At 46.2% G+C, this 20000-nt stretch overlaps 1 protein-coding gene across 2 annotated transcripts in view; it reads left to right on the forward strand.

Moving 5' to 3' along the window:
- Positions 1 to 8044: 8044 nt before the first annotated feature.
- hnrnpll (heterogeneous nuclear ribonucleoprotein L like) overlaps positions 8045 to 20000 on the forward strand; it is a gene marked incomplete at both ends in the record, with an annotated part of 35052 nt that continues 23096 nt past the window's right edge. The window contains one exon of one of the 2 annotated variants that reach the window (XM_084452643.1): positions 8045 to 8275. In XM_084452643.1, the coding sequence (XP_084308769.1) occupies positions 8045 to 8275 (231 nt within the window). The remainder of the gene's footprint in view (positions 8276 to 20000) is intronic. The other variant, XM_084452644.1, reaches the window with a different exon arrangement.

The raw sequence follows: 20000 nt of genomic DNA on the forward strand, positions 1-20000 counted from the left end.
CAGAATTACACCACACTTTATATCTATATAGAGACTTTAGGGGAAACATTTGGGAGCCATGAATGTAACACCAGCTGCTGCCCTCTAGTTCCCCATTTTCCAAGAGCTGTCTGTCAACTGCTGTACCACTGTAACTCGCCACACATATGACATGCCTATTAAACAACACACCACCTCAACAACAGGGAAACTAGAAATGGTGCTCAGAGAGACAGACAGACCTCCGCCCCTGAATGCATTTGGTTGCCCTGTGCACGCCAACATTGAATGGGTTCTAAATAGGCCCATGCTACACCCCTACACTTTTCATGAGTTTCATGAAGGCAGTCTGGTAGTTTTTGTGTCATCCTAGTCCAAAAAATGAATGGAGGTGAATGGGCGCCCGGGCCGTGTTTGGGCTGGGGCGGAGGTAAAAATGACTAGAGGTGAATGGGTGGCTTCATTCTAAGTTTTGTTTTCATTTTGTGTAATCCCAGTCCAAAAAATGACTAGAGGTGAATGGGTGGCTTTATTTGGCCGGCTCTGTGGCGCTGTGCTATGGTCACAGCCGGCAGGGGGCAGTGCGGTGCACTCCAGGCTCTCCCCCCAAACACCCCAGTCCAAACTGCATGTCTCTAGCACCCTCACACAGGGAGCTGACTTCATTCCACGTTTTGTTTTCAATCGTGGATCCGATCTGGATCTGCTTCAAATTTTAATGGGTTCTTAGGTGGCCCATGATACACCCCTTCACGAGTTTCATAAGAATAGGTTTGGTAGGTTTTGCGTTATCGTAGACCAAAAAATGAATGGAAGTGAATGGGCAGTCTGGCTGTGTTTGGGCGGCCCGTGGACCCGACCTGTGATTCGGATCCACTCCAAAATTTCATGGGTTCTAAGTTGGACCATGCTACATCTTTTCACAGAGTTTCGTGAAAATGGGTCCACCTGTTTTTGTGTAATGCTGCTAAAAAACAAACACGCACACACATGCACGCCACCGAAAACATTACCTCTCGCCCTGCGCTATCGCTGGGGTGGAGGTAATGACATTCCGTAAAATAATCTAAACACCGGTAGCTCTAGGCTACTATCTAGAAGGGATGGGGACCAAATAAATATGTATAAGTAAATTGAAATTCAACATGTGAACTTGTTTTCCTTGAAAATGTCCATTCATCTTTGATTTGAGTCAGCCCCCCTCCCTTCCCCCCATCTTGGCCCATTTAAGAAGGAGAGGGGATCTCCTTCAAGTGATTTCATAGAAATCCTTGCCATTACCCCCCCCCCCCAGCAGGAGAGAGATAATGATCCCAGCACCACCCGCGGCACGGACCTCCAGACCAAAGCAATCTCTCACAGAGCAGTGTGGGGCACCGTGCTGGGAGCCATTTACAGAACCTCAAAAGGTACCGCTGCTACAGAACCTGTAACACTGCACTGCCCGGAGCCGCACCCCGGAACACGAACACACACGTCTCCACAGCACCTGAACGCACGAGCACGAACAGAGCACTCCAGCAATGTCTCACCTGTTTCATGCTAATTTGTGAGTGTGGGGTGGAGGAGGGTGTGTGTGTGTGTGTGTGTGTGTGTGTGTGTGTGTGTGTATGTGTGTGCGTGCATGCGTGTGTGTGTGTGCGTGTTCTAGATTATTTTCTCACCTCTGTTACAGATGTCACAGTGGTGACCCTTGACCCTTACAACCGACCGCCTGTCTCAGCTCTTCTGTATGCAGAGCATCACCGTTCTCCGGGCCACCTCTAAGCCCCTGGGACACCACCTGGGAGACCCCGTTATAGCACAAGGTCACATCTTGTCATCGTGGCTGGGTTGGAGCCTTTTTTTTTTTACACACACTCCCTCTTAACAACACAACCACACACACACTCTCTCCCCTCTTGACTCAACGGTAAGGTCTGTCCCTTCTGCTCTGCGCGATAATGCTAGCTGTCCTGCTGCTCTCCTGTATTGGTGGGATGCAGCAGACAGCAGAGAGGGATGGAAGAGAAGTGGAAGTTAAAAGAAATTGTATTTATGCTTGCTTCATTTAAGATGATATATTTCTCATGCTTGCTTTTAAATAAGAGTATATTGCTTTTGCCTGCAGTTGTACTGCAGTGAGGAATGAGTTAGGCCTATGTCTGCGCCCAAACTACCTCTCTCCTGGCCTTGACGAGGGTGCTGCAGCCTCTATGAAGGTCTCCTTGTTTTTGTTTTGTCTTCTGGAGGAACCAAAACAAGACATCTCCCGTTTGCTGATTTCTTTTGCACCAATCATGAACCAATTGTATGTATCTTGTCTAGTTGTTTAATTGTATATATCTGACTAACGCTGCTCTGGGCAGAGAGAAGCTTTACTATCACTGGACTCTTTCTCCCTCCGTGCACGCAAAATAAACAATAGAAATACTGATGGTCTGCACAAGTTCTCTTTATTGATCATTAAGGACAATTGGATTAATTTCTTCAATTATTTCAAGATTGGATTATTAACTTCTTTCTACTTATTTTCTATTTCTATTAATTTCCACAGTGAGAAGACTTCAATGAGGCCACTGATTGTTCACGTTGAAAGCTGTGTGATTCGGTTCATCCTCTCGACTGAGCCATGTAGATGTTCGAGGCTGGTCCCTTGCTTTGGTTTTCACCATGCCGGTGTGTATGGTGCTGTCAGGAGGAGATGCTGTGCGGCGTGCGAGTGTGGCGCCGAGGAACAAACCGCAGACCACGTCATCCAGGACGGTCCAATATATGAAGAGTTCATTTGCAAAAACAGATATGTGCATTTTGATACATTTTGATAAATCATTTTTTCAATCAAATGTCAACATTAAATATCAATTAAATTACAGTTGGGTTGTTTTGATTAAATAAAGAAGACTCTTCTTTACGTAATCAAAACCATCAAACTGTTATTTAATTGATATTTAATGTTGACATTTGATTGAAAAAATGATTTATCAAAATGCACATATCTGTTTTTGCAAATGAACTCTTCATATCAAGACACCCAATGGAATGCGTGGCCTGACGGTTGTGGATGACGAAACGGTGACATGGCTCCTGGAGGTGTGCCTGGATATATAGCCCGGGTGACCCCTCACCCAGACTCGGGGTGGTAAAAGGACAGCCCCTCGGCCCCAAGCCTGGGAGGGGGGGAGAAGAAACAAACATCTAACCCTAATCCAGATCCCGACTCTCTTCCGAGCTTTTATCCCTGTGTCAGTCTTCTTAAATGGCGCAGCGGGCTCCCCTGCAGTTAAAGGGCGTCTTATGTAACCGCACTCTATTGTCACAAATAACCCACGCAGTTCCATATTCAACGTGCTCGCCCTTTTTCACTCCCACTCTCTCCCTCTCTTTCTCTCTCTCCATCTGTCTTTACTCTCCCTCTCTTATTCATCTCTCCTTTTGGCACTCTTGCTCTCTTTTTCCTCTCCCTCTCTTTCTGGCTCTTGCACCCTCTATCATATTCTCTTGCGAGACTAACAAAAAAAATATGGATGACATTTGTGTTCTTATGATTAATAAGGACCGTTTTTAATATTTTGGTATTGAGTTGATGTAATAAAATGTACCTGTGCAGACCCCACAGCTGTCAAAACATCATCTGTCCCACTTTTTTGAGCAACCTTTTGAGATGAGCAGGGTTCAGGTAAACTGAGCCAGCGGATCAGCAAAAATGGGCCAGTCACACTGCATAGTAATTTCTGATAAAACAATCTAATTAACTTTAACAATCTAATTAAACTGCGTATATAATAATATAACATTACATTTAAATTACATTAAATCAATCGTTTCATATATTTTTCTCCTCTCGGTTCCTTTTACTTGGCATAGGCCTTCTGTCTGTAATGAATAGTTTAATGTTACTTTAATTAAACATCAAGCCCTTCACTTCAATCACTTCTACAGTAGCCTAGCCTATATGCCTCTTTCATCTTTTCCCTTTTAAGTGTGTGTGTGTGTGTGTGTGCATGACTATGTTCATGTGTACATGTGAATGCGTGTGTATGTAACTGAGTTACATTAGTTAAACTCACTTAGTGTAAATAACACCCACACACGCTACCAAATTGCTAGCTTTTCGGTGGCGTAGCTGGCTAAAGCAGTGTTTATGGGAAGTGGTCACGTGTGTTCGTAAGTCAGTGGACCTGGGTTTGAACCCATGAACTACATATGTCCACCGAATTTCGTTCGCCTACATCAACTGAAAGGTTGGGCTCGCCATTTTTAATTTTCCAGGGGGTGCTCTTGAGCCGTTTTGCCACGCCCATTTCCATCACCCATGAAATATCAAATTTTTCACCGTGACTGACGTATCAGCAAAGGTTCATGCATTTTCATCAATGTTTAGGCCGCCAAAAAGGCATTTGTTTGGGGAGAAGAAGGTAGAATGGAGAATCTTTAGGTATGCAAATTAGGCAATAACTCATTAAATATGTGTAAATTTGCATATATTTCGGTACCTACTATCTAAACAATGGATAAAGTCAAGTTTTACTTTTCGTTTTGACAATATACTAAAAACTGAAATATTTACAGCTGGGTTTGTGAATACAAGCTTATTTTCAAAAGATATTGAAAAAAGACTGCATACACCCATTAAAAATACATTTTTGGCATATTTTTAGACATGAAATGTAACCTAAAATGAAAAGACAACAAGATATTCATAATTCCAGCTGTAAATATTTGCAGAATACAAACGAAAGTTGATAGATATAGCTAATTTATCCACACACAAAAAAGTCTCTTGGAGCCATACCCTAAGTCCAACAGGAAGTCCGCCATTTTGCTCGTTTTTGACATTTCCATCCCTCGTACTTTAACGAACTCCTCCTACAGATTTCATCCGATCGACTTCACACTCGGTCTGCTTCATCTGAAGACCTTTCTGATTAAAAGGTATCAAAAAAAAATTTACGTTTACTAAACACCCTTGCCGTGGCGCTGCGGCAAATTTTGACGTTTCGCCATAAAACAGGAAGTCCTCATAACTCCATCCATCCATCCATCTTCATCCGCTTATCCGGGGTCAGGTCGCAGAGGCAGCAGTTCCAGCAGGGGGCCCCAGACATTCCTTTCCCTAGCAGCATCAACCAGCTCTGCCTGGGGAATCTTTAGCCGCTCACAGGCCAGTGCGGAGATGTAGTCCCGCCACCTAGTCCTGGGTCTACCCCGCGGCCTCATCCCAGCCGGACACGCCTGGAACACCTCCCTAGGGAGGCGCCCAGGAGGCATCCTCACTAGATGCCCGAACCACCTCAACTGGCTCCTTTCGACGCAAAGGAGCAGCGGCTCTACTCCGAGTCTCTCCCGGATGACTGAACTTCTCACCCGATCTCTCAGGGAGACCCCAGCCACCCTCTGGAGAAGCATTTCCAACAATCTAACAACAACTGCCAACTTTAGAATGTTGGGGAGTTGGTTGGTGTTGGTTGATGCAGGGTGCGGCCACCTTTATGGTCTCCTATCTCTTCTGTTCTTCCTATGATTTCACTAAGTTCCTCTCTGTGACTGAGTGCATTTTAATTTGTCTTTCATTGTTCTATATTTACACAACTCTTTCACAAGGGAAAGACCTCTTTCATAAAGAGAAAGGGAAAGACCATCTTTCACAATGTCCATGGTTGCTGAGACAACCATGGACATTGTTAACCTTGCGCCACTCTCTGCCGTCAGTCCCCTCCCACCTGGAAGTGACGTCATAGACCTTTTCTCAATACAATATCAGAATACAACTTGTCATGCCTGCCCAACCCACCTCTCCAACAGCTTATCTTCATCATCGGTGTGTTAGCATAATAGAGTGTGTGGATGAAACGGGTGTGAAGAGAATGTGTGTGTGTGTGTGTATGTTTGTGTGTGTGTGTGTGTGTGTGTGTGTGTGTGTGTGTGTGTGTGTGTGTGTGTGTGTGTGTGTGTGTGTGTGTACTCGCACATGAGTGTGTGTCAATATAGAACTCTGTGTGAAGGAGAGGAAAGAAGATGAGGAACATTTCTACATAACTGACCTACACAAGACCAACAGGTGACATACCTTTCACCCTCGGTTCTTCAAGACCCACAGTGTGGTTCCAAGAGTTAGACAAATGAGGTTCCAAGAGTTAGAAGAATACAAAACATTTATCACAGATAAATCCCTTTTAACAGACAGACAGACAGACAGACAGACAGACAGACAGACAGACAGACAGACAGACAGACAGACAGACAGACAGACAGACAGACAGACAGACAGACAGACAGACAGACAGACAGACAGACTCCTACATTATACACCCCACAGTTAAGGGAGTAAAATGCCCAAAGCTACTTCCTGTTACACACGGCCCACGCTGCCTTGCAGTGTTAACCACTTTAATTAGACTGAGACCTACCAGTAAAACACATGACTGAGACCCTGACTGAGAACATAGTCTTCTTGACCAGAGGATCTCCGCTAGAGATAGGTCTCTGAGTGATAGAAACTCCATCTGGCTTTGCCTACACTGATGTATGTAGCTGAATTACAGTAGCCCAATCTCATTTGTGACTTATTCAGGTATTTTCTTGTTGTCAATTCAGTGTGGTTTAGTGTAGATGACAATGTGTATATTGGTCTGGGGAACAGACACAGGTGAGTGGTTCAATTTGCATATGGGTGCTGGAGTTAGTAGACAACTGCCATAAGGAAATAGGGAAGTGTAATTGATCTCCACGGCCACAATTTGATGGGAAACAGTTGTCTCCCCATAGACTCTAATGCCAAATGGGTTGGTTTCTACATATGTCTTTGTATATCTTACTGTTTATTGAAGGGAAATAAATGTTTCTACATGCTAGTGAGATACAGTAGGTGTGCAGATAGCCTACGGTGTCTTAAAATGATCATGCAGTTGATGACAATATTACAAAATATGTAATAAATGACACCACAGTTTTGAAAGAACGTGTATTATTTTGTGTGTGTTTTAACACACAAAATAATCAGCCAATGTCTGAAGACGTCAAAAAGAGGCTAATTCGCATTTCAATCAATGGAGACCCCAATATTTCCCCACATCAAGTGGGTGCGGCCTTCCAAAGCGTGGACTCTATGAAGTAGAGTATTTATTGCTCTATAAAATGTTCTTAGCCGGTAGACAAACATACTCCAGGAGCTTGCTCGATCGCCTCGTTGAGAGGGGTCAGGGAAGAATTTTTACAGCTCACTTATCTGGCCCCCGGGTGATTACTGTTTTTTTTGCTTCCCTCTGGAATATGTAGGGGTGGGATGTCTGCCCACCTCCCTTGTTCTCTGTAAAGCGCATTGTGTTGCCTCTGGGTATGAAATGCGCTATATAAATAAAGCTTTGATTGATTGATTGATGAAGTGGCCAGTGTGTAGCCTACTATTATCTGACCACCTAACATTTCGAGGCCTATGAGTCCACAATTTCTGAAAAGAAAATGTAGGAGAATTTGGTAGAGTTGTTAAACATTTAAGAAGAAAATAACATGTTAAGGAAAATGGGGGAACGTTTTCAAACGCTGTTTCAAGACGGCTTAATGCTACTGCCCGCGGCCTGTGTGATAGCTCCCATTTCAGTTACAATGTTGCCGTTTTCGAGAAACGTTCCCGTCGCAGTAGAGAGGCGCTGGCATGATCTGACAATTCGGGCAAGGATCCGGCGCAGGCACAGCGTAAACGAAGTGTGGAGATGGGTCTGGCTATGCGAGGCTAGGGCAAGGCCAATAATCTCTGCGTACTTCACTGCAGAATGTGGAGCGCTTGTTTTCTCGGTTGACACACAAACCCAGACGAATCCACAGCCGTATTCCTAAGTAGCGAGCGCAGACTGTCCAATGAGGGTCGCTCTGGGCGGGATCAGGCGCTCACACCTTCACCCTCGGTAGAAATCAGTCGGGCAGCACAGAGCAGAGCAGAGCGCACTGTACGCACTGCTGATACGCACAGGTTTTCTTGATGTGAGACAGATATATTACGCGACAAAAAAGATAAACATCGACGGGGACCTTTCGAAGGCTCACAGTCTGAATTGAGAATATCCCATCGCCGTCCGTCTAGAGGACCATGTCGCTCACTGAAGAATACGAAGAAGGGGAATATGGACGGGCGCCGAAGCGACTGAAGACCGACGCGGAGGATGGCGAGGAGCTGGAGGAGGGAGAGGACTCGGATTCGGAGTCTGTGGGGCTGCCCGGTGATGAGGATATACCCAGCCTAGGAGGCGAGAAACGGCCCCGGTGGACCGCGACCAAACACGGCGCTGGAAAGAGGGTAAGCGGAAACTCACCAGGTCAAGTCTGTTATTGTTTCACAACTGGCCTAACTGGACATGACTAGTGGTCAAATGGTAACAATGTCGCCTTAGAAGGCTGCCTTCCTCCATCCAGAACAGAGGAGCACGTATGGTAATCAGAGCAGAGGTCGGTTGCATTCTCAGTTCTCACTTCGCCTCTACATCCCCTCCTGAGGAAGTGCATATAGACATTATTTGACTTATGTTTGGACATCTGCATCAATTTTCAGCAAGTGTGTGTGCGCGCGCGCGTGTGTGTGGGTGGGGGGGGTGAGAGAGATACAGAGAGAGAGAGACAGAGAGAGAGATACAGAGAGAGAGAGAGAGAGACGGAGAGAGAGAGAGACATGCATGGCTGCCCGAAGCAGGCTGGTCTCAGGCACAGCACGCGAAAGTTAAACCGAGTTTTTATTATAGCATCTAAAGCCTAGATGATACGAGAAATGCTTGGAAAACTCGTTGTGTGTATGTGTGTGTATGTGTGTGTGTGTGTGTGTGTGTGTGTAGGGTCAATGAGTGCGTAGCCTAATACAGTAGATTACAGTCATTGTATCGGACAGGCACACTCTGTACTCTGGGCTTATTCAGTTGTGGAAAGGAGACGAGGTAGAACAGCTGTTTGTGTGTTTATGTGACTGGAATGCTGGGACTGGAGACTGGTTCTGATTCTGGGACTGGGCCTGTGCTTGGACTGGAGACTGGGTCTGTTCTGGGACTCGAGACTAGTTCTGATTCTGGGACTGGAGACTGGTTCTGGGACTGGTTCTGATTCTGGGACTGGCTCTGATTCTGGGACTGGAGACTGGGCCTGTTCTGGGACTGGAGACTGACTGGTTCTGGGAGGGACTGGAGGCCTGTTCTGGGTGGGGTGTTGTAGGCTGGTTTGGTGCTGTGACAGAGGGACTAGGGCGGGTCCAGATGCAGCGGCGGGGTCAGAACAGACCAGGGCTGGTTGTGTCCTGAGAGGTCACTGTGTCTGAGAGAGATGGGGGTCAACTCCCTTCATTTCTGTCCTGGGAGAGAGAGAGAGAGAGAGAGAGAGAGAGAGAGAGTGAGAGAGAGAGAGAGGGAGAGAGATATGCATGGGTGTGAACAAGATTATCTTCCTCTGTGTGTGTGTGTGTGTGTGTGTGTGTGTGTGTGTGTGTGCGTGCGTGCGTGCGTGCGTGTGTGAACTGAACTGAACTGAACAGTAGCTGTCGGAGAGAGAGAGAGAGAGAGAGAGAGAGCACAACAATCTAAATGTCACACTTAAAACGTTACACTTAAAGCCATTCAAGATGGTGTTGGAGCTTGAGGTGCTGATTTATGAATCACACACAGTCTCTGAAAAGGTGGAGGAGAGAGAGGGAGGGTGAAGAGGAGGAGAGAGAGATGAAAGAAGCAGACAGAGCCATACTGTTACTCGGAAGGAGACACAGCACCACTACAGCCTGCTAAACAAAGACTAGAAGATTCAGAAAAAAACTCTGCAAAGACTTTACAGGAACAAGATTTGCACACCTGTCTAAGATAGTTCTGAACCACAACTATCAAGGAATAAAAGCGACACTTGCAGTAAAGTATGCTCTGTTTGGGCTACTGCCGAGACAACGAGGACTCCCTCGATTCAGTCAATAAGTAGAGACAAATAAAGACCATTTCAATTCTCTGTGAACATCTAACTGCGCACACGCCCGTGGCAACGTTATTGTCGCCTAGACAATGCGAGAAATGCTTGGAAAACTCGTTTTTGTGTGTGTGTGTGTAGGGGGGGGGGGGTCAATGAATGCGTAATAGATGACATTCATTGTATCGGACAGGAACACTCTGTAAAATTGCTGTCTTGCCCTTGCCTTGGTCCCTCCGACCGTATGACTTTGGTCAAAGTGATGCGGCAGAGTGACACGAAGGGGGTTGTATAGCCTACTGGCAGTCTGGCACTGAATCTATGTAGGCTAGCAGAGGATTGACTGTCATCGTCGGATCATATTGCTGACGGATACGAAGGACTTTCGATTTGAGCAGTCAAAAGCTATCCTTTTATAAATGCCCATGAACGGCATGTGACAGTGAAGGAGACGGTTAACACTTGTAGGTAGGGTACACACGTATAGGAGCGGACCGAGCTTGTCCATTTCCCAGCCAATACACCGTAAAACTACGGCACGCATGTTACCATCCGCCCATCCACTGTTTCGCTGTGCTGCGTGTTCGTGCTGATCGTTCGCCCACCGTCAGCGAGGGGCAAGACAGTTCTCCACTGCAACCGGGTGCATATCTCATATCTCAACCGATCATGCGGACCCGGAGAAGCGTTGACCGCATTATCTAGATGAGTTGAGCGCTGTTTGGGGTTTCGCCAGCCCGGCGGAGTGAGCGTCTTATTTCGTTGATCGGCTTTCCTCCCATATCGCCGAGAAAAAGCTGCATGTCGCCACCGTTGGTGTAAACATGTGTATGCCCCCGCTGTGCCTTATCTGTGCTCTCTCTCTCTCTCTCTCTCTCTCTCTCTCTCTCGCTCTCTCTCTCTCGCTCTCTCTCTCTCGCTCTCTCTCTCTCGCTCTCTCTCTCTCGCTCTCTCTATCCCCCTCTTATTCTCTCCCTCTCTCTTTCCCCGTTTCTCATTAGCCCTCTTATTTTCTCTCTCTCCCTCTTTCCCTCTCCCCCCTCTCTCACACATAGACGTACACTCTCAATCTCTCTTTCTCTCCCTATCCCCCTTTCTCTATCTCAGTGAGCAATTGATATCCACTGTTAGGCCTAATTTAAACGTATGAATGTAGCAGAGGTGGTTTGGACATACTAAAGATGGGGAAGACGAAGCCCCACAGACCAAGAGAGCCCACATTTCACCACAAGATGTCCTCTTGGTCTAATGTTACCTGGGCTCGGCTGGAGGAAGACTAGGGGTTCAATCCCTCCTGGAGAAGCTTCTAAACACACTCCAAAGCAGCGTTTGGACATTAAAAACAACATTCATTAGGAGCAAGTAAAAGTTGGGCTACTATAAGACAAAACAAACAAACAGTTGTCAATATAGCAACAACAGCAAGAAACAGTAAATAAATCAGTAATACATTAAAAGATAAAAAATAAAAATAAAAAACAGGAGAAAAATTATGTCAGATGTAACAACAATAATGTATGTCAGGTGACTGTCACTCACTATCCTTCAGTCTATGGCAGGCAGCAACAGACAGCTGCTAACCTATTAGTTTTTAAATCCTGTCCTAGTAGGATAGGCAGTTTTTTCTCATCTAATAGGTAAAGAAAGCCTTTGCTTACGAATTCGAATTTTTTGAAATGTGTTTCTCTAGTTTGCTCATACTTTGCACATTTGGTGAGGGAGTGCAGCTCAGTTTCAGGATTACTGGTGCAGAGACAGCACAGCCCATGCTCTGCAGGGAGCCAGGATTTCCTGTGCCTCCCTTTTTCTACAGCAAGGCTGCGCTCACTCAGTCTGTACTTGGTCAAGGTTCGTTTTAGTTGGTGATCAGTCACCACGCTCAAATAATCTGCTATGGTGTACTGTCCATTTAGAGCCAGATAGCACTGCATTTTGCTTTGTGCTTTTGTTTGTGTTTGCCAATAGTTGATGTAGTTTTGTTGTGATTGTTTTGTAATTTGTTTGGGTGTGATTGGTGAGGCTCTGATCCTTGGTTGTGTTAGTAGGGCAGGTTTGTGGTCTCAGCCTCAGGATCAGCTGGGTCAGGGGGTTCCTGTTTCTCAGCTCTTGGCATCGCAGGGCTTGGTAATGATAAGAAAGGGGGTCACTTAGTTTTATGTGTGCCCAAAAGTTAATTGCTCTTTTTTGAATTTGTATTATTAATGGGTATTTGCCTAATTCTGCCCTGCATGCATTGTTTATAGCTTTCCTCTGGACATGTAGGAGAATTTTACAGAACTCTGCATGCAGGGTCTCAATGGGGTGTTTATCCCAGTGAGTAAAGTCTTGTTTTGTAAGTGGGCCCCACACCTCACTGCCGTAGAGTGCAATTGGTTCAATAACGCACTCAATTAATTTTAGCCAAATTTTGAGTCTGAGTGTCCGTTTGTAGAATTTTAAGGTCTCACAATAAAGAAAGCGTACATCGGCATTTTGGGGATCTCTGTGTTTTTGGTTTGATAGCATTAAAAAAAATGTCATCATTATTTTACAGTCTGTATCAAACCAGCTGTTATTTGTTATAGTTTTTGGTTTGTTCCTGGTCAACTTCAGATGTGCCTCTTTTGCCGTTTGTCTAAATATATTGTTAATATTATTTACTGCTAGATTGACGCTTTCTTTATTGTGAGAGTATGTACAATTCAGGACGTTATCTAAGAGTGTTAGGGTTTTTGGGGTGTCAATTGCTTTCTGGTATTGTTCTGTACTGTTCTGGTATTGTTCTGTACTGTTCTGGTATTGTTCTGTACTGTTCTGGTATTGTTCTGTACTGTTCTGGTATTGTTCTGTACTGTTTTGGTCCCATCTGTATGGATTTCTGATGTTGTACAGCTTACTGGGTTTTGTTTGTGCCATTTTTATGTCTGATCTTTTAATAAACAGGGTAATTTGACTGTGATCAGACAGAGGGGTTAATGATTTAACAGTGAATGAGCTGAGAGAGGAAGGGTCAACGTCTGTGATCATATAATCTACAGTACTGTAGCCAAGAGGTGAGCAGTAGATGAATCTCTCTCTCTTCTCTCTCTCTCTCTCTCTCTCTCTCTCTCTCTCTCTCTCTCTCACACACACACACACAAACACACACACACACACACACAGTTCACAGTTCACATCTTGCACAGGATCGCCCAGTAAATGGCTCATATTAGGATAATCTAATTTACCTTTGATTCAGTTAGTCCAATTGAGCTGTGACGGTGAGCTATGTTAGTCTCTGGCTAGTCCTCCACCTGGAAGAGAGCTGTGTGTGGGATTAGGGCTTGTTAACGCTCTAGGATGGAACCACATGAGGCGATAGACGAAACCCCCTCTCCTCTCTCTCAGGCATCCAAACAGGCACTCAGATGGGATTGGTCCAGCCAGGCCACCGTAGACCACATGCGGGATAGAAAGAAATTGGATATTGATTTTCATTTTCTAATGTGGTATGCATGCTAGGGCCTGCTAATGCACTGTTTCTGTGTTTGTGTGTGTGTGTGTGTGTGTGTGTGTGTACGTGTACAGTATGAGTGTGTGACAGTATATTCGTGTGTGTGTGTGTGTGTGTGTGTGAGTGTGTGTGTGTGTGTGTGAGTGTGAGTGAGTGTTCTATCTTCTCTAATAGCTTCTCATTTAGGCTGAGACAGCATCATCTCTCACCTTTCTGTGCCTGAGCAGTGGTGTGTGTGTGTGTGTGTGTGTGTGTGTGTGTGTGTGTGTGTGTGTGTGTGTGTGTGTGTGTGTGTGTGTGTGCGTGCGTGTGTGTTTGTGCGTGAGTGTGTGTGTGAGACTGGCCGTCCTTGCAGGCTGTGCAGACTGCAGGCTAACAGGGCTTATTCAGCTGCAGTATGTGGAAAGGGGATGAGGCAGAACAGCTGTGTGTGTGTGTGTGTGTGTGTGTGTGTGTGTGTGTGTGTGTGTGTGTGTGTGTGTGTGTGTGTGTGTGTGTGTGTGTGTGTGTGCGTGTGTGTGTGTGTGCGTGTGTGGATGTATTTGTTAGGATGGGTTCTGGGTCTGGAGCAGGGAGTCATGGTAGATACATGTAGCTTGATCATGAGTGTCACTGCAGGGTGACAGAACAGGGATGTGGTGGAGACTGGGCCTATGGACATGCTGACTGGAATGCTGGGACTGGTGACTGGTTCTTATTCTGGGACTGGAGACTGGTTCTGATTCTGTGACTGGAGACTGGGCCTGTTCTAGGACTGGAGACTGGTTCTGATTCTGGGACTGGAAACTGGGCCTGTTCTGGGACTGGAGACTGGTTCTGGGACTGGAGACTGAGAGAGAGAGAGAGAGAGAGAGAGAGAGAGAGAGAGAGACTTAAGATTGTGGCTAAATGTCACACTTAGTAAACATTTAAAATGTTACACTTAAAGGACGGGTTTGTAATTTAGTATTATAAGACATGTTCTAAGATTATTTACGATCATATACAACGGCCGATATCGAAGTTTCATCAAACGGTGCACTCTCGAGATATAGTCCACCGCCGCTAACACACTCAATGGATCCATAGGTGCATAGACAGAATCCCTCAATCCCTCTGGTGATTTTTTCAATGGACACCAGTGACCACGCTGTGAGTTTCCTGTCTTTGAAAACGAGAGTTTATGGTGTTTTTGAGGGATTCTGTCTATACACCTATGGATCCATTGAGGGTGTTAGTGGCAACGGCCTATATCTCGAGAGTGCACTGTTTGACGAAACTTTGATATCGGCCGTTGTATATGATCGTAAATAATCTTATAATATGACTTATAATGCTAAATTCCGAACCTGTCCTTCAAAGCCATTCAAGATGGTGTTGGAGCTTGAGGTGCTGATTTATAAATCACACACAGTCTCTGAAAAGGTGGAGGAGAGAGAGGGAGGGTGAAGAAGAGGAGAGAGAGATGAAAGAAGCAGACAGAGCCATACTGTTACTCGGAAGGAGACACAGCACCACTACAGCCTGCTAAACAAAGACTAGAAGATTCAGAAAAAAAAACTCTGCAAAGACTTTACAGGAACAAGATTTGCACACCTGTCTAAGATAGTTCTGAACCACAACTATCAAGGAATACCAAAGCAGTGTATTGTAAAAGCGACACTTGCAGTAAAGTATGCTCTGTTTGGGCTGCTGCTGCAGCTTACCCATGCAACAAAGCCTCCAAGGATTCAGTCAACAAGTAGAGACAAATAAAGACCATTTGAAGTCTCTGTTGGTTCCGAGTGTTTGGTTGCGGAGTGTGAAAGTGCGGGGGTGTGGTTGTGTGCTGCGCTGGCGCCCAGGCAGACGGTTCCTGTTCCTCAGTAGAGGCAGCCGTTCGGCACGACCAGACAGCCTGCTGCACTCCAGCCCTTTACCTCTCCCTCCCTCCCTCCCTCCCTCCCTCCCTCCCTCCCTCCCTCCCTCCCTCCCTCCCTCCCTCCCTCCCTCCCCCTCTCCTCTCCTCTCCTCTCCTCTCCTCTCCTCTCCTCTCCTCTCCTCTCCTCTCCTCTCCTCTCCTCTCCTCTCCTCTCCTCTCCTCTCCTCTCCTCTCCTCTCCTCTCCCTCCCTCCTCTCCTCTCCTCTCCTCTCCTCTCCTCTCCCTCCCTCCTCTCCTCTCCTCTCCACTCCTCCTCCTCTCCTTTCCGCCGTTCCTCCCCCTCTGCTTTCTTTCCTCCTCTCCTCCACTTTCATCCATCGCTTTTGATTTACATCCTTATGTTCCTCCTTGTTCAGCAGTAAAGCTTGTGAGGGAGAGAGAGAGAGACGAGAGAGAGAGAGACTGAGAGAGACGAGAGAGAGGGAGAGAGAGATGAGAGAGAGGGAGAGACTGAGAGAGAGAGAGACGAGAGAGAGGGAGAGAGACTGAGAGAGAGGGAGACAGACTGACGGAGAGAGGGACTGAGAGACAGACTGAGAGAGAGAGGGACTGAGAGAGAGACTGAGAGAAAGAGAGAGAGAGAGGGACTAAGAGAGAAGAGAGAGAAGGAAAGAGCCACATCGCCTCTCCCAGCACTCTCTCCTCTCTTCCAGGCTGAGGCGTGACCCTCTGACTCCACAGCGCTGCATGTGTGTGTGTGTGTGTGTGTGTGTGTGTGTGTGTGTGTGTGCGCGCGTGTGTGCATGTGTGTGTGCGTGTGTGTGTTGAAGATACCCACATGGTGCTGACTCAAAGCTGCTGTCAATATTAGAACAGGACAGATATGTGTTAGATTTCCCAACGGTTCCTCTGGAGATGTGTGAATTGAATTCTCTTTCAAACGGAAAGAGGCCTTGATGTGTGTTTGTGTGTGTGTGTGTGTTTGTATTCATACAGCATACGCAAACTCACTAGGGCTCAGTCTTAAGAGGGGCATATCCCGGACAATCCCGACACTTACAATTGTCCGCTAGCCGGGGCGCACTGTTGTTATTTTGACTAGGGCGGCCAATTGCCTTCCGCCGGGCCAATATGCTATTACTGTATACTTGTGCAGCACTGATGCAAACTAATTATACTGAGCTGATCCTGGCTGCAGATGGCTAGCTGCAGGTGTTTGTGTGTGTGTGTGTTTGTGTGTATGTGTGTGTGCGTGCGTGTGTGTTTGTGTGTTTGTGTGTGTGTTTTTGTGTGTGTGTGTGTGTGTGTTTGTGTGTGCGTGTGTGTGTTTGTGTGTGTGTGTGTGTGTGTGTGTGTGTGTGTGTGGGCTTAGGGTCAAAGCCGTGCCACAGCAAAACCGCAACCCTGTTATTCCTGCGACTGTCCATCCCACTGAATGTAATGAGAAAAAACTGAAATGAGACTTGTTTGTTATTTGTTTTAAATCAACGAACTGAACGAAAACTTTACTGTGACTCAGCAGCAATCGTCAAAATGTTGGACAGACAGAAATAGTGTAATGGTCGTGGGTGTGAATTGTATTGGAGAAATAACCACCAAGGGAAGCTGGTTTTGTTCTCAATTCGTTCAACTTTAGAGATGTGTCTTATACGGCACAGATCATCAAAATATAGCCTACATGCTGCAGAAAATAAGCTTTCTCTATATCCTTCAAATATTCCCGACTTACAATAGGAAACAGCCAATGTTTTTTTTCAGCATGAGGTAGGTTACTCAATGCTACATGTTTATTTAGGTTTAGTTTATTTACATGACTATCCAGTGTTCATTTGATATGAACTCAACGTTGGAATGGCCAGATTAACGCATCCGTATAAACTATTAAAAGTATTAACGCTCCCTATGAGCTATTAAAAGCCTTCGGCTATTTCAATGGCGTTAACACCTATTTAAAGTAATATTTACAGGACAATATGACCGATTATAAGCTATCCAATGTATCCAATCGAATTGAATTGCAATAATAGCCTGGCGTGGCTCTGGAATGGTGCAGCTTTGGTGGGAGACAGTGTGTGTGTGCGTGTGTGTGTGTGTGTGCGTGCGTGTGTGTCTTTGCCCCCAGGTATCGGGGCAGAAAGGTAGTAGATGTGTGGTTATACATCATGCATGTCAGCAACTCATGGTGTGTGTGTGTGTGTGTGTGTGTGTGTGTGTGTGTGTGTGTGTGTGTGTGTGTGCGTGTGTATGTGTGTGTGAGAGAGCGAGAGAGCAGTTAGTGTGACAGGGCCTTAGTGAGACATTCTGACAGGCAGCAAGGAAACAGTATTAAACATTAATGTGTGTGTGTGTGTCCTCTCTCCCCTCATTCCCCTTCCTATCTTATCCTCTTCACTCCTCTCCTCTCCTCTCACCTCACCTCTCCCCTCTCCCCTCTCCTCTCGCCTTCTCTCCTCTCGCCTTCTCTCCTCTCCTCTCCTCTCCTCTCCTCTCCTCTCCTCTCCTCTCCTCTCCTCTCCTCTCCTCTCCTCTCCTCTCCTCTCCTCTCCTCTCCTCTCCTCTCCCTTCCTCTCCTCTCCTCTCCTCTCCTCTCCTCTCCTCTCCTCTCCTCTCCTCTCCTCTCCTCTCCTCTCCTCTCCTCTCCTCTCCTCTCCCTTCCTCTCCTCTCCTCTCCTCTCCTCTCCTCTCCTCTCCTCTCCTCTCCTCTCCTCTCCTCTCCTCTCCCCTCCTCTCACCTTCTCTCCTCTCCTGTCATCCAGAGCAGCACAGTGAGCTCACACCCCCGGTAATTGTCTCCTAATCCAGAACAACGAGCCGCAATTCAATTGAAACGTATGAATGCCAAACATGGCCACGCAGATGCTGCGTCACAGTAACAGATCGTGCGAAGGGTAGAGGGAGGCCAGGGGGGGGCTCAGACCCTCAGTCAGGATAACGCGTTATGTGGAGGGAGGCCAGGGGGGGGGGTTCAGACCCTCAGTCAGGATAACGCGTTGTGTGGAGGGAGGCCAGGGGGGGGTTCAGACCCTCAGTCAGGATAACGTGTTGTGTGGAGGGAGGTCAGGGGGGGGTTCAGACCCTCAGTCAGGATAACGCGTTGTGTGGAGGGAGGCCAGGGGGGGGGGGTTCAGACCCTCAGTCAGGATAACGCGTTGTGTGGAGGGAGGCCAGGGGGGGGTTCAGACCCTCAGTCAGGAGAACGCGTTGTGTGGAGGGAGGCCAGGGGGGTGTTCAGACAGGGATGATTAGAACCGACATGGTTCCCTATATGCCTCCTATTGTTTATGCACAAGACACGGCTGATGTGTTCAGTCTGGTTCCACCGGAACCAGCGACCAGAACCCAGCTCCCCTGGGACAGAGGAGGCCGTCTCGGAGTCTGAGCGTGTGTTTTGACACTTTAATCACAGTGAATAGGATTAGACAAGGCTGGGCAGACCTGGAACGTTAGTCAGACTTACTTCAACTTTTGGTGTATGTCTAAAAAAAAAGAGACTTCCTTCCTCTAGCCGTGTTAGTGTTGGTGTCAATGGTGTCCTGTTCTTATTGAAGGCTTTACTTACAGTGTCTGGGGTTTAGTGGATCCGGTTACTCTCTAGACATCTACTCATATTAAGTATCTTTGGATAAAAGCATCCGCTAACTGACTTTAACTGACTGTAGGGACGGGAATTGGCAGCGACCTCCCGATTCAATACTATCCCGATACTTTGGTGCCGATTCAATATTAAGATCTTTGTGGGTGTTGCAATTTATTGGACCACGGAAAACACAGAAACAGTTGATTCATACCTTCAAATACAATAGGTAAATTCACTTAGAGCTTTCCGAGTTTTATTTCATGCTTCACATGAAAAAGTTCTTAACTTAAAGCAACTACAAGGAGTTTCTGCCAGGAGCCGCCGATCACAGTGATTGGTGCACTTGGGTTTTGGAGGTATTGATGTTCAAACCCATGTGTTTGGCAAATATGTCCGTCCTGTCTGTTTTCTCAGGGTGACTAGATCATCAGCATAGTTGAGATCTTCCAGCTGGGTGAAGAGAGTCCACTGGATGCCTCTAGGTTTGTGGTTTTTCACATGGACCAGTCGATGGTAATCAGGAAGAGAATGGGACAGATGATACATCCCTGGGGTACCCCAGATTCCACAAGAGCCAATCAGTGAGGTTGCCATTTGTGATCACACTCGGCACGGCAAGGCACGTTTATTTGTATAGCATACTGTATTTCAGCAACAAGGCAATTCAAAGTGCTTTACATGAGACATTAAAAGCATCAAGACAAAGTGCAAGAAACACATTATAAAGGGTCATATGAAATGAAATGCAAAATAAACACATTACAGGAAAAATAAAATACAAGAATAAAAGTTACAGTGCATTGTACAAATGAATAATTATTTGATTTAATTAAAAGTACTGTAGCAGCAAAAAGAAAAGTCTTCAGTCTTGATTTAAAAGAACTGAGAGTTGCAGCAGGCCTGCAGTTTTCTGGAAGTTTGTTCCAGATATGTGGAGCATAAAAACTGAACGCTGCTTCTCCATGTTTTGTTTTAACTCTGGGGACAGAAAGCAGACCAGTGCCAGACGACCTGAGAGGTCTGGAGGGTTCATAACGTAGCAGCAGAGCAGAAATATATTTTGGCCCTAAATCATTCAGTGCTTTATAAACCAACAGCAGTATTTTAAAATATATTCTTTGACAGACAGGAAGCCAGTGTAAAGACCTCAGAACTGGAGTGATGTGATCCACTTTCTTAGTCTTAGTGAGGACTCGAGCAGCAGCGTTCTGAAGCAGCTGCAGCTGTCT

Source organism: Borostomias antarcticus, assembly GCF_949987555.1.
Source record: "Borostomias antarcticus genome assembly, chromosome: 2".
In the NCBI taxonomy this organism is placed as follows: domain Eukaryota; kingdom Metazoa; phylum Chordata; class Actinopteri; order Stomiiformes; family Stomiidae; genus Borostomias; species Borostomias antarcticus.